Source organism: Bos indicus, chromosome 12 (assembly GCF_029378745.1).
Source record: "Bos indicus isolate NIAB-ARS_2022 breed Sahiwal x Tharparkar chromosome 12, NIAB-ARS_B.indTharparkar_mat_pri_1.0, whole genome shotgun sequence".
NCBI classification, from domain to species: Eukaryota; Metazoa; Chordata; class Mammalia; order Artiodactyla; family Bovidae; genus Bos; species Bos indicus.
Window position 1 is genome coordinate 79,234,866 of NC_091771.1, and position 15,769 is coordinate 79,250,634.

General features: G+C 36.2%; 1 protein-coding gene across 1 annotated transcript in view; it reads left to right on the top strand.

Annotated features, from left to right (window-relative positions):
• TM9SF2 (transmembrane 9 superfamily member 2) overlaps positions 1-15,769 on the top strand; it is a 51,601-nt gene that overhangs the window by 12,330 nt on the left and 23,502 nt on the right. The window contains exons 2-5 of the mRNA XM_019971837.2: positions 4,626-4,693; positions 6,404-6,497; positions 9,877-10,004; positions 15,087-15,216. Coding sequence (XP_019827396.2) covers positions 4,626-4,693; positions 6,404-6,497; positions 9,877-10,004; positions 15,087-15,216 — 420 coding nt within the window. The remainder of the gene's footprint in view (positions 1-4,625; positions 4,694-6,403; positions 6,498-9,876; positions 10,005-15,086; positions 15,217-15,769) is intronic.

Sequence of the window (15,769 nt, forward strand, 5' to 3'; positions counted from 1 at the left end):
TAATTTGGATCTTAAATTTGCAAAAAGAAAGATGTGAAATGTTTAAGCTCTTGTAGTAATAAAAAGCCACTGGGAATATACTTCCAGAAGCTCTCTTAAAGTTATATGAAACAAAGAGTAGTAAATTTGGTCATGGGTAAGTTAAGAAAGTATATTTGAAGGAAAAGAGTTAAAAAGTATATCTTTGAGGTGATGAGCTCTAAACTATCAGTTATAAAACTTAAAAAAGAGATGAAGAGTGCCATTGAAGAATTTATGCTTTTGGCCAGAAAGGCTAATGAAAAGTAACAATGTCATCCTATACGTATATGAAACTTTGATGTCTGTATCTTGAATTCTGCCTATAATTCTCAATGGTACACCTTTTAAGAAAGATATGAGAGTAGGGCAAGGTCCTGTGAAAAGCAGTTGGCATGATCAAGGAGATATGACAATTCAGAAGATTAAGACCTTTCCGTTTTTAAAGATTAAGACTCAAAGGAAAGATGAGAGAAGTCAGAAAATGAGAATAGGGTTTTCCTTCGGTCTTATAATCCTACAGCCAAGAGATGTACCATGAAACTTCAGAGAGAACATCATAGACTAGGAAGATATCTTGCCTCATCCATTAAGTGGAAATGGAAAAAACTTTTACTCTAAATTTATATGCTCTTCAACAGTGTCCTAATTTTTTTTTTTTTAATGGCATCAGATCTCTGAACCTTTTGCCCTGTTTTGGGTTTCCAAAGATGGGCATTGAAAGAACATTGAAAACTGCCTGGAAAACAGAGCTCGGGGCTGAACTCTAGGAGTCCAGTCAGCTTGCTTTCTGTTTTGTAGGGTCCTGATCTAAGAATTGTGTTTACATTTTTAAGTGATTAGAAAAAAATTTTTAAAAGAATAATATTTAGAGATGAGTGAAAATTACATGAAAATCACATTTCAGTGCCCATAAATGGTTTTACTGGACTGCAGCCAGGCTAATTCACTTCTGTAATGTTTGTGCCTGCTTTTGCACTACGATCGCAGAGACTGTCCAGAAAAGCCTAAAATATTTACTCTCTGGCTCTTTGGGGGAAAAAATTTGCCAGCGTCTGGGATAGACTAACATTTGAGTTATTTTTCCAGGTAAAGAAAAGTTTGTCATGACTAAAGGCTATATAAAGGGTACTAAGCAACATTTTATTTTTTTTTCCATTACCATGCTGTCCTATATATAAGCCATTAGTCTCCTGTGACCTCTTAAATGTAAAATTTTAAATAAAAATTTAAATTCAGATCTTCAGCTGCACTGACCACATTTCAAGTGACTGACCGATGGTCTTGTGTGACTGGTACCTACTGAATTTGACAGTGCGAATAAGGCTGTTTTCATCATTGCTTAAAGTCTCTTGGACATTGCTGCTTGATAATACTTACATAGTACTCTGTGACAGGCTCTGTTCTTGAATCTTCTCAGAAACCACTTGTAGCAGAGAGTATTACCTTCATTCTACAAATGAAAAAACCAGGGCCCTGGGAAGTGAAACAACTTGTCCAGGATCCACAGCTAGTAAATGTCAGAGTCAGGATTTAAACCCAGGCAGCCTGGCTTCAGAGTCTGTGTTTTTAATCACTTTGTACTGAACAAGGTCGAGAGTAAGGAGTGTACTTAATCGTAGCACAAGGAAGTTAGCTTCTGTGATGAAAATGTGGCTCTGGGGATTTTGAGACTCAAAACATAAAAAGTTGTATAGAATACAGTAGCTACATTCCTTCCTGGAAAGAAATGTAAAGATGTGAACTGGATTAACTTTTTAGGAGCTTTTATTTCTCATAAGATAATATTAAGTGAGTGCTTGGATTCTGGTGTACCTATGAAGTATTCTGGTATATCTGCTATGAAGCAGTGTTGACCCCCTTACAATTAGTGAAAATTATTTTGGCAGAGTAAGCTGTCATCTGGAAATTTTGCCTTCAAAACAGTTACAAATATTTGTGATAATTACTGAATCTGTAAGGTTAAAATATCATGCCCTAATTGTCTTCTTAGCCAAAATGACCAGTGATACATTCTTGAATATTTTACACAAGGAGACAGTTAACCTTTTTTTGTGTTTGAGACAGTGTTGCCATTGAGTTGTCATTTTATTTGAGTACAGTTTTAGGGGGTTTATGTGCTACTGTTCCAGTACTGTGTTCAGAGGCTGATGTCTTCCATTGTTGATCATGAATACTGGAAGAGCATTTTAGTGGGTGTGCAGTGTAGTTTGGGCTTCCATATTCTGAGTATCATTACATTTATTTGGTTTTTTTAATATAACAGATTCATGGCACTTCATGTATTAGGCACTGTTTGACGTACTTTATAAATGTTAAATCCTTATACCTCTGTGAGAGAAATAACTATTATCCCCATTTTGCAGATAAAGAAACTGAAGCACCCATGAGGAAACTGAGATGTTAAATAATTTAATCAAGGATAAATAGTGGAGCCTGGAATTTGAACCCAGGCAAAGAGGCCCCAGAGGTCTACTCTTGCCCACTGTTTTGGTATTTTTTCAATGATAGTGTATTAGTTTTTGTACATTGAACATCTTGTCTCACTTTTGGGGTTTTGACAGGTATAGAGGACTGCTGACAGCGCTAGTAAATGAGATCAAAATGGGAGATGTGGCTTTATGCACTTGCAGGTAGCCTCATGGTCAGAGAGGCAGCCATAGTGATCTGAGCCTATAAAATACAGGTAAACAGCTCCTGTTTGTTTGTTTTTGATTAGCACCAAAAGTACTTCAGAGCACAATTTACTTACTGACATTTTCAACTGAAGAATTCTGTCCTGAGTAACAGTGAGCCACACTATTGGGAGAGGGGTATGTGGGGTTCTATGGAACTTAAGATATGCCTTGGAGAAATTCAGGGAGCTTCAGTAGGCAGGCGTGGCTTTAAGTTAGCCCAGGTTTCCTAGGAAGTTCATTCAGCTTTGCTGTTTCTGCCCTGTTGTTAAACTTTATTTGGTCTTCATGAATTTCTTCTCTGTTACTGCCTTTGTAGTTAGCATTCTCAAGTTGATCCTTTAAAGCTGTCCTCCAAAGCTAAACCATGCTGTCGTTGTCCATCTGCTGTCTGCTTAAGAGCATGAGATTGTATTTCTAGGACAGTTGATCTGAAAATTTGTTAACCTACCTGGCATTTCTTTTTATTTCTTTAATAGTCCGATGATGTTTAATAGCTAATTTTCTATCAATAGGCATACTGTGATATGTGTCTAGTTTTTTAGTGGACAAGTCTGCAATATACATTCTTATATATGGTCTCTTGTGCATGGTTGATTTTATTTCTAGGGGGTAAGTTCTCATAAGTAGGAGTGGTGGGTGGAAGATTTTATGTATTAATATTTTGCTTTTTAAAAGGCTATAACCACTTCACATTTCAAAGATCCACAGATGTTATATATAGCTTTTGCAATTTTTTGGCCCAAGTTTAGTAGTATCTCAGCTTAGTTAAAAATGTGTCTCAAATTCATATCTTCAGATTTTTAAAAATAAATGCCATGACTGTTTATCCTCCTACACTTAGATATCTCAAAGGCACTTCAAACAAAACATATCTAAAGGCAAACTCATGATCTCTTCCCCCAGACCTAATCCTCTTCCGGTGTCCTTTTTTTTTAACTTGTCCAAATCAGAAACTTGGACAAGTAATTTGTCTCTGGTCTTTAAACTTAAGACATTTTTAAACTCTTATCTTTACTCTCTCTTTCTCTCTCTCACACACACAGCAATCAAAGTCCTGTCAAATTTATTTTCAAAATATTTCTTGGCTGCGTCCATTTCTCTTTTTCTTCTTGCTGACAACATTTTTTCAATGCTTGAATGCTGTGAGAATGTTTTTTTTTTTTTAATTGTTTAAAAATTATCTTTGCTACAGAATGAAACTGGACATGAAAACCAGATTTAAAAAAAAACAATCTATATAGATGTGGTGAATGATTTATTTTAAATGTCTTATTACATTTGTTAGAAAATTTTAGAACATATTGAAAACATTTAGAAAATATTGGAGACATTTGCAGCTGAAAACTAGCCAGACAGTTCAGTCACTCAGTCACTCAGTCATGTCCAACTCTTTGCGACCCCATGGGCTACAGCACGCCAGGCTTCCCTGTCCATCACCAACTCCCAGAGCTTGCTTCAACTCATGTCCGTCGAGTTGGTGATGCCCTCCAACCATCTCATCCTCTGTCGTCTCCTCCTCCTCCTGCCTTCAATCTTTCCCAGCATCAGGGTCTTTTTCAATGAGGCAGTCCTTCGCATTAGGTGGCCAAAGTATTGGAGCTTCAGCATCAGTCTGTCCAATGAATATTCAGGACTGATTTTCTTTAGGATTGACTGGTTTGATCCCTTTGCAGTCCAAGGGACTCTCAAGAGTCTTCTCCAACACCACAGTTGAAAAGCATCAATTCTTTGGCGCTCAGAATTATTTCGTTGTAATTTAAATGCATATAAATCTACTCAGTGCATGGATTTATAAGAGAACTCTTTAAAGTGAGTTGGATATCATAAAATTTCACATTTCAAAAGTCAAATTCCTTTTCAGTTCTAGGCATGACCTAAGTTTTGGTCTCCAGTTGCTTATATTCTCATTCTGTATTTTCTCATTTTCAGGCTGAAATAGAACTATTCGTGAACAGGCTTGACTCAGTGGAATCTGTTCTTCCTTATGAATATACAGCGTAAGTTTCTCGGCTTGGTTTTCATACGAAATTTTGTGTCTCATCAGGATTTTATGCATTTAGAACTTTACTTTTCCACAGTTAGTGGTAAGTTCACACGCATTTTAAAAATGTACAGGGCCTGAAAACATTTTTAAAGGGGGTATTCTTTATTTCTGAAGTAGGTTTACAACGTGGGATGTGGTCTCTTGATGTTGCTTTGCAACACCAACTGAAACTGTGGACCGTGGACTTCCTTTTTACCTGATGGACAAATAGCCATCTTGCTTTCTTTAATTTTTTTGATTATTAAAAAACCCACATAGTTTTAATCAAAATCCTTGTGTCCCACATAATCAGTCCCCAGGAAAAACTGCTTTGTTGTCTGCCCCCTGCATTTTTTTCTCTGCATATTCTAATGTACCTGACACATTTTTGTTTTAAATAAAAGTAGGTTTATATATTTTATTTGCACCTTGTTTTTCTCACTGAATCTATTGTGGACAACTTTTCTATGTTAATACCCAGCTGCCTCAGTCTTTTTAGTAGCTGTTTATTATCCCTTTTTAGAGATCGTGTGAAGTCTATTTATGCTTTGTTTCACTAATTCTCTGTTTATGAACATTTCATTATTTCCATTTTTGGGATATTATAAAAAATTCTGCATAAATATACTTTTTTTTTTTAAATTTGAGCACTGTGTACCATATTGGGTGTAAAATACAGTTTCTGAATTTTCGTTGGCTTCTAAATTTCTGCATTATCTAAGTTTTGAAAAAAAATGTTTACTGTAGAAAAATACACAAAAATTTAAGATAATCCTATGAGAATTTGTAATCTTAAACATGGATAAGAGGAGGATACAGAGTTCATGAGCGAATGGACCACAATTTATGTAACTGTTGGAGACTTTTTTCCTAGTTTTTGTTAAGTAAACAAATCTCTCTCCTTAAATTTTTGTGAATATTCTTGGGAAAACTCAGTGGATCTCTTACATCCAGTAGATGGAAAATCTTCATTAGGGGACTTCCTAGCTCTAGTTTTTATCACTCCAGATTCATCTTCCTCTTACGGCTCTAACTAGTCTGTAGTCATTGTGCTGGTCTCAACCGTAGTGAACACAGTACTGCCCTTTACTGTTCTATAGCAGGGCTGAAATTTGGCTGTAATGTTCAAACAAATATGATTAGTAATATCAGGAAATTATAGAGAAAAGCTTTTAGCTGACTGGTCATGGCTTCTGCATGACTCTTGTTTTCTCAGAGGGTCTGTCTGGCCATGCTTTTCATGTTGGCCATGATGAGACAGGTAAATTTGACAGATGTAAATGTAAATTTGACACATCTTGAAAGGTCATTAAGTGAATATCTGGATTAGAAAGATAACAAGGGGAGGTAAGTTATGCAGAATTCCCCTGAAGAATAGGATGTAAATAATTTTATCATTGGAATGAATAATAATAAATTGTACTGTGTCAATTTTTAAAATTCTATCATTTATATCTTAATAAAAGTATTATTTGAAAATCAAAGTGTTATAAGGCATAATTTTCCGATTTTTGTTTTGTTTTGAGGAGATGTGGTACATGGAACTTGGAGTAGGAATATATTTCTTATTCATCTACTAGAGCTGCTGGAGTGATAGTACCTAATCTGTCCTCTAGGCTGGCTAGGGGTTTGGTATCTCATTGCTTCCTTTTTCACTTAAAAGCTTAAATATTCTTGTCTGCAGGTTTGATTTTTGCCAAGCATCAGAAGGAAAACGGCCATCTGAAAATCTGGGTCAGGTATTATTTGGGGAAAGAATTGAACCATCACCGTATAAGGTTTGTATACAGTGTTATATAAACGTCATTTAGATGCATCTTTCCCCCTCCCCCCCTTACAGAAAAGCCTGTGGTAATTTACTAAGAAGGAATTCATTTCTCTTTTGCATCCAGAAATAACTTCTAAAGTCACAGTTTAAAAAGATCCTTCCCCTTTCACAATATGTCATGAGTAAGTTTGTCCTAGGGAACATTCCTCCAGTCAGTATTGTCAATGATAAGAGTGCTCAGACCCCCTGGCTCACTTTGCAGAGGGATCCAGAATCCCGCTTCAGTCATGATTCTCCATACTACCCTCCTCCTCTTTGGGAACAGTATTCCTAGATTTTCCCTGTTAGCTCTTAGAGCACTGCTTCAGCTTTCCCATTGGCTTGTGGGGAAGTGAACAATTCTATTTTGACCAGTGAAGGTATATTTGAGGTACATCTTTGATGCATTTTTAGGACTTCAGTTAAACCAAGCTATAAGGACAATATAAGATATTCTCTTCTGTGTATGTACTTCATCATCATCCAGAATTAGTCTGCCTTTTAAATTTGTTATCTTTTAAGCCTATTATCATTCTGAATTCACAGTCCCCTGTTCAGTTTATATATATGTATCTGCTCTCCTGCTGCACAAGGTATAATGGAGCTCTTTTAGAAAAATTAAACTCATTTATAATAATAATATATCACCATATACAAAGCTAAATGGTACAAAGAATATAAAATGAAAAGTAAGTTTCTCTCCTCTCTTCTGCCCGTGTTCCACATCACAGTTTCTTGTTAACCTTTCCTGAAATATTCCATTTTTGCGAGCACATATAAATAGAATTAAATGTGTGTATTTATGTTTTAAAATACTGTTCTGCACTGTGCATTTTTCTTTAACTTTCTGCTTGGGCGTCTGTGCGTGCTGAGCACACGCATGTTACTGGCTGTAACTTGACCCCGGGTTTTAATCCCCCAGCCTCACAGCTTCCTCTCTTGGTGTCCCTTCTTTCCATGATTAGCTTCCTTCCTTGTTTGCTCACTGAGCACCACCATCCATCTCCCTTGGCAGTTACTACATTGAGCATCTGTCCAGCAAATCCTCATGCCTAGATTAGTCCCACTAACCTCTTACCCCAACACTATGCAGCACTGAGAGGAACACATATAATTGTACAAGTTTAATTCACTGCAGGTTGATAGTTTTCGACCATGAGTATGTCATCTTAAAATATTTTGAGATTTTCTACTGCAAAGATGCCAGAAATTAAAAATTTTTTCAGACAGATTTGAATGCCTGATGAGATGAAGTCACTAGGAAATAAGGAACTCAGAATATATGGACATGAGCGATAGTGAATGGGGCAAGCACACTAACTGTGTGACATTTCCCTGCTGTGAGTATGTTGAGATTACTTTGGGAATTGTCACATTCTTTTTATAGCAGAGAGTGGTTTTATATAAATTGTATAACTGCCTGAAAATCCTCCCTTAGTCTCTCAGCCCCATCTTTCTGTTTATATGCCTTGACCTTGGGAAATGATGGAAGGTGGGAAGAGCATCAGTAAGTAACACCGTCAGTGAACTTGAAGGGCAGCCAGAGTCTCTGACAGTAAACAGTAGAATATTGAGGTCCATAGAGAAGTTTTGTTCCCTTTGGTGCAGACTTTAAAGGCAGATTACTTCTTTAGTAGGATTCTACTCAGGGTTCTTTGTATATAAAGACTGTGCCTTGGCTTATGCAAAAAATCCTTCTTTTAGGCCTAATGCTTTTCAGGTTTAATTTTGTCCTAGGAGTTGAGGTAAAATAGAAGAACAGAAGGAGCATTCTAAAATGGAGAAAGAATATGCACCTAACATTTTCTATAAGTTTTCTAGAATTTTTTAGGATCAAGATTTGTGCTAAAACAAATTTTTTCTTTTTCTTTTTTTTTTTTTTTCAAATTTTTTCTTAAAGAGACAGAGCAGGCATTTCTTAAGATCTAGGCATAGGTTAACAGAAACATAGACTAAAATATCAGGTATTTTCCCCCCAAGCCAACCATAAATGTATTGACATATTTTTCAGTATTGATTTCAGTATTGATTCTTTATCCATTATTTTCAAAGAATTTTGCCTTATTTTAGATCTGTAGTAAGAGCAGTGGTAACAGCCAGCAACAGAACAAACCCCAAACTTGCTTTGCCGTCTTTTATCTATGACTTCTGTTGAGGTCAGGAAGAAACAGTGCAGGACATCTTATGCATTAGGTGAAGCTGGAGCTACCTATCATAGGATCAGAAAGTCTCACATCTGACCACTCGCATTCACTCAGTTAACACAGCCGCTGATGCCTTTCACATGCTGGGCACTGAGTTAGGTGTGAACGAGAGAGAAATCTCGGTCCTTGTAGATCTTGTGTTCTGATGGGGAGAAAGAAACGAATTGCTGAAATACATAGCGTGTCTGTTGCTGATGAAAGAACTGTTGAAGATGAATCAAGGAAGAAGGTGGATGGAGAATTTGCAATTTTATTTATTTATTTTTTTTAGAATTTGCAATTTTAAATAGGCCAGAGAAAGTCTCACCTGAGAATGTGACATTTGAGCAAAAGACTTGAAGCAAGTTAAGGGAGTGAACTCTGTGACTACCCGGGGGTGGGGTGAAAAAAGCAGCAAAAGCAGAGTCCTAAAAACTTGGAAATAGATTTGTTAAATTAAGACCTAAGTAGCCCCTGGTAAAGTAAGCCTATATGATATAATATGTTGTGAATAATACGTGTGTATGTGTTCATGCTCTCAAATAAGTCCTCAACCCCAGAGTTGGAGGACTCCTTACTTAGTTTTTAAACTTTGTTTTAAAAAATTGTCAATTTTTGTTTGAACTTCATTATTCATGACATCTTGAAAATGGACAGTCTTTTCAGTTGTGAGTAAAAAGAATCACGTTTATACTGATTCTGGATAGCCAGATTTGGCTTTTTCTCATGTCATCACAGTCTGTTGTTCACTGCTGAACCGCCCATCACCTGGTGCATAGGAGGCACTTAACAAATACCCACTGAATGAATATACAGACATAAAAACTTGTCTGTTTATTACTTGAAAGCCGTAGGAGACGTTACTATGGAGAGACAGGTGTTGTTTTGTTCTCCATGTGGGTTTTTTCCTCTCTGAGGGCTCATTTACATTTAAAAATCGGTAAGTTGGAATTATCAAAGATAAAAACTTATTTTCAAAAGAAATATTGATGACAGGTTTTTAGAGAAACAGTAAGAATGAAATTTAAATGTGATTGAGCTATGAGGAGCTTTTATGTTTATTATCAATATTAATGCTCTTAATGAGAATGGTTTGCTTTTACTCTATGTTATAGGTGTGAAGGACCTGGTTATTTTAATTTGCTTTCCACTTTATTTTTAATACAGTTTACATTTAAGAAGGAGGAGACGTGTAAGCTTGTTTGTACAAAAACATACCATACAGAGAAAGCTGAAGACAAACAAAAGTTAGAATTCTTGAAAAAAAGCATGTTACTGAATTATCAGCATCACTGGTAAGTCATGGAAATTTGGGATTTGGGGCTTTTTCCTTTCACAGAAGAAGCTTCTGTTTCATTGAGTGTGTAAATTACTTCATGGACTAAATAAAATGTAGCACATTTATTTGCCGGAGGATTACTAAGGTTGACAGCTTAAAGTGTCGTCGTTGAACTCTGCTTAGATTATTGTGCTGTCTGCTGCTTGTTTTGGCACATAGACCTGGTACCTAGAGCACTTCTGTTAATGATGTGTAGTTTAAAGGAGTGTATTTATGCCTGGGGAAAGGACCTGAATCAAACTTTTAGAAAAATACCTTTATTTTATACTTGTGGACCATGAAAAAGACCGTAAGGGGAAAAAAATTAACTTTAATTTGATTTTTGAGAAATAGCATCTATTTCAAATAAAAATCCTTGTATTCTGTGTAATGTTTTTTATTTTATAAGCATGATGTAACATTAACAAGGTGTTTTAGCAGTTTGCATCATAATAAAAAAGCATTTAAAACTTTTTTCCTTCCCACGTACTATTTACCTACCATACAATATTCAAACAGTATTAAAAAAGAGTTTCAAAAGTGCAGCTTTTCAAGGATAACCAATTGTTATTCTTCCAGATAAATTTTCAGCAAATGCCGTATTCTATGGTCTACATGGTTTACATACGTTTTACCTTTTCCAAAAAGTATGCGGTGCTGGAGGTGGTGAACAGGATACTGTCTTGAACGTTGGTCCTGTCGCTATCTCAGATTGACCCCTTTGCCCTCGCTCGTTGATCTCAGTTAGGACATGACCCAATCCCATGACTCAGTAGGATGGTTGGGACCTCTGATTCCCTCCTGCCTCCTGGGTTCCTCCCCATCCTCCCTTCCATACACATACAGCAAAGAAGTCCTGGAGAGGAGCAACCCCGGGCTCCATGCTATTCACCAACTAGTCTGTGATTAGGGATTCACTCTGATTGGCCAGACCTGGGTAGAATACACCTGAACCACGTAGAAATGAGTTTCCCATAGCAGAGCTCCGTTAGAAGGAAGGAAACTTGCCCATTACACCATGTCAGCTTCTTTCTTATCTGACCCTCAGTACAAACGGCAACTTGAACGTCCCCTCCATCTCTTCCTCATTTCTTTGGTTTCTGGTAAGCCAAGAGCATTTTTCCTCTAAGCTACTGTTGCTGCTGCTGCTGCTAAGTTTCTTCAGTCGTGTCCGACTCTGTGCGACCCCATAGACGGCAGCCCACCAGGCTCCCCAGTCCCTGGTATGCTCCAGGCAAGAACACTGGAGTGGGTTGCCATTTCCTTCTCCAATGCATGAAAGTGAAAAATGAAAGTGAAGTCGCTCAGTCGTGTCCGACTCTTCTTGACCCCATGAACTGCAGCCCACCAGACTCCTCCATCCATGGGACTTTCCAGGCAAGAGTACTTGAGTGGGGTGCCATTGCCTTCTCCAGGCTACTGTTAGATTACTGCTTAATTGCTGAGTTAATGTAACTTAGGATACATTTCTGACTCATAAGTAATTGAAAAGTTTCCCTTGGTGTTTTTGCTTCAAATTGTTCTTTCCAGCCTACAGAATCATATTTAAGGCTCAGATTTGCCCCTATCATCTCCATATTCTCTGACAGTTGATCATTTGTTGAATGAATGAAAGAATGACTCTTAATGGCATATGGATGATTTTTTAGCTGTCTCCTTTATCTTCAGTTCTTAAAATACTGTTAGAGTCTTGCTCCTAAAGATAACAGAAGCAGTTCTTCCTTTGTCGCTTCCCTATAATAAAGTACTTAGAAATACTTTCAACTTATTTATGATGCAATTAACGTAGGTATTGTTTTGATCCCAGTATGCTTAATAACAAGAATAAATAATGTAAAATAGTTGCAAACTTAAGCTATTCTTCTTAAAAAAAAACTGGAAAAGTACTGGTGAACAGTGATTTTTGTTGTTGAGTCAGAGAAGTTTATGATTTCAAGTTTGAATCCATTAACAAAAAAATCTAAGCCATATCACAGATATACAGTCTGCTAAATCTAGGCAATGGGGTTTAGTCCTTAAATCAGTTCATTACACATTTGGAAAATATTGATTCATATTGATGAATTCATGTGAACCATTAGTTGAGTATATTTCTGTCCTTGACTTCCAGAGTTTTTTTACTGTGTAATTTGATTTTAAGCACAGGTAACAGAGTTGACAGAGATAAAATATCATGAGCCTTTAGAAATATGAAAGATGGATGATAAAGTGTTCTCTACTACTCTCAGCTTCGTTTATCCTGCTCCCTAGGAGCAGCACTGTTTATTCCTCATGTATGTCTCCAGATTTCTGTGCATATGTAGGTATATAAAAAAAAATGTGTGCCTTTTAAAATAACAGCTGAAATATTGTACACAGTATTGCACACAATTTTGCAAATTGGTCATTTTAAGAAAATACAGGCATTTTTCCATGTAAAGCACATCTGTAGATCTATGTCTACCTCATTCTTTTTGTAATTGTATAGCATTCCATCATATGACTGATCTGTAGTTCTTCCTCTATAATATTTTAGCCATACTACCTTTTGAATGATTAAAATGCCTGATTATTTGTTAGTGCACCAACTCATTATTCTTGTTATAGAGAACAGTTAATTAACAGTAGTTAATATTCATATCTAAATTGATGGATACTTTTAATTCTTATTTGGGATTTTAGAACATAATCTGAGGATTTCTTGGCTTGCTCTGTCAGTAACCTAAGCTACTTCTTGATTCTTGAGACTGAACAGTAAATATTTTGATGCCAGCAATAGACACTTAAATCCTTGTTCTTTTCATGGCCTGTGATTATACTTTTTCCCTAAGTTTTGCCAAATACTTGGGTCTTTGTGATATTTTATTTATAAAAGCATAATTTATTTAACTAGTTATCAAAGTACTTACATTTTTTATTAATATCATAGAATCGCTAGACTCTGGCTTATTGGACAGAAAGGGGTCTTTGAAGATACTTTAGTGAGTACCAATCCTGGATCTCAGTTGGCTGGCAAAGAGGAATATTAGAGTGGGTAGCCATTGCTTTCTCCAGGGGATCTTCCTGACCCAGGGATTGAACCTGGGTCTCCTGCATTGCAGGCAGATTCTTTACCATCTAAGTCACCAGGGAAGCCCCAAAAGTAACATAAATGCCAGGTTTCTTTGCTTTTTGCTGCAATTTTTTGGGTGTATTGTGGCAACATGGGTTATTTCATTTTGATCAGAAGCTCTAGAAGTTTTTAAAAAAGGAAACTCTAGACATTAATTTATTGGGAATAGCAGTTACTAATAAATGAAGTTTGATAGAAGTGTTTCAGATGGAGCCTGTAAAGGTAGAGAATCATAGAAGGCATCCCTTAATGATGAAAAATTGGGGCCAGTTATTCAAGCTTTAATTTTCTGAGTTGTCTTACATATTCTTTTTCACTAGTTGAAAATAGTATTTTTAATATTTTTGGTGTTACAAATTTCAGTAGCTACAACTTTCTAACTTAGCAAGGCAGTAATTGAAAATTATATTATTTGAACTTATACATTTATATCCAAGGATTTTGGGGTTTGTTTTTTTTGTTTGTTTCCAACCAGTATATCAAGGCATTATATAAATGGTAAATTTAGGATATTCACCTTAGTTTCTCATTTTCTAACTAGCACTATAATGTTATACAGTACTTTCTCTGATATGATAGCATAAAGATATTACAATTAATATATTGCTAGTATATATTCCAGAGAAGGTGATGGCACCCCACTCCAGTACTCTTGCCTGGAAAATCCCATGGACGGAGGAGCCTGGTAGGCTGCAGTCCATGGGGTTGCGAAGAGTCAGACACGACTGAGCGACTTCACTTTCATTGTTCACTTTCATGCATTGGAGAAGGAAATGGCAACCCACTCCAGTGTTCTTGCCTGGAGAATCCCAGGGCCTGGGGAACCTGGTGAGCTGCCGTCCATGGGGTCGCACAGAGTCGGACACGACTGAAGCGACTTAGCAGCAGAAGCAGCAGTATACATTCATTGATTGAACTTCATTGTCTAAAAAATTGAAGCAATTAACTGATTCTTGAGGCCTCCTGAAAATCTGAATTATTTATATCATATAACATAGTTTTCATGCTTCTAATAGTTTATAGTCTTTTCATGGGAACTGCTAGCCTGCTGGTTATAATAATAAGCAACTTAATAGTGTAGGTGATTCTTAAATTTAGTACATTGGGTACTATTAAATAGCATTTAAATGTGACGAGATGTGTTTTATTAAGTCATGAATGTATACCTTGAGTGAATATAGAATCATAATTTTACTTCCTAAGGCATACATTAATTAACAAATAAAACATGCCCTGGAGTGTTGTCTTATGACTGTAATAGAGCTAGTATATTTTTAGTAATTATTTTTATTTGTATCCTGTGGTGTGTTCTGGGCATTGGGAGCCCCATGCTCAGACTTTAATGTGGTTATACAGTACTACAGAATTTTATTCTTAAAAAAGTTTCTTTTCACTATAGAACTTGAAAGATTTATTTCTTTAGCTTTATAGCAGCCTTTCATTTAGACATAAGTTGGATTTACACAGTTTTAATAGATACTGTAATTTTCACTTTTTCACCTGGCCCTTAAGTTAAATATTTCCCCACATCTTGCAATTATATTCTTCTCCTTTTTTATTGAACTATCTGACTAATAAAAGATTTCTTTCTATACTGTTCCATAAGCTGTTCCCAAGAAACTAAACATACTGTTTCATACCTATTTAGAGCTTTTGAGTGTTCTACTGAAGATAAATTATACTTAGGTACCTAGATAATGACATTGTTAAGTTAGTGATTGCAGTAAATTAACTTATAAAACTCCCTTTCAAGAAAGCTATAAAGATTTTTTTCTCACTATAGTGTGTCATATATTGGCATAATACTATCACTTATGAAATACCACATTCTATGTAATTTTTTGTGTGTTGTTTTGACACCTTAAGGCATTTCTACACATCTAAATTTTACAGAGTGATGACAGATTTGGTGAGTAATTCCTAGTCATGTTTGGTGGTTTGTAACTTGACTTTCATTTCCGTGCACAGGATTGTGGATAATATGCCTGTAACGTGGTGTTATGAAGTTGAAGATAGTCAGAGATTCTGTAATCCTGGATTTCCTATTGGCTGTTACATTACAGATAAAGGGCATGCAAAAGATGCCTGTGTTATTAACGTAAGTTTCTGATAAACTAACTCTGCTACTTTTAAAATAAGCTTTTTGGTAGAAGGCTTCAGTCCTTATCTGAACACAAATTGTTATAGTCATCAAATGAGTACTATTCTCATGTTCTGAAGGACAACTGCTCAGTCTTTTTGGGGGGTGGGGGGTGGCTGCGACACAAGGCTTGTGGCTTCCCATCCAAGGATTGAACCTGGGTCACCACAGTGAAAGCACCAGGTCCTAACCACTGGGCTGCCAAGGAACTCCCATACTTGAGTTGCAGTTTATAACTCTGGGACTAAATAATTCAGATGTGGTTCAACATTTACTGGCATTGTCTCTTATATGCTAAATACTATGCTACAGGCTTAGACTTTGTATGTTCTGACTCTATTAAAAAAATGTTCTTAGTGGACTACCAGAAATACCTCATTGTAAGTCCATGAAATTTGTATTGCAAAGTTGAGTCCATAGAATATTGTATTGCAAAAGTTTGGGTATTACATACACCTTTTTAAAAAGGTATCAATCTTTGAGGCCATTCTTTTATGATTAAAAAAAAAAC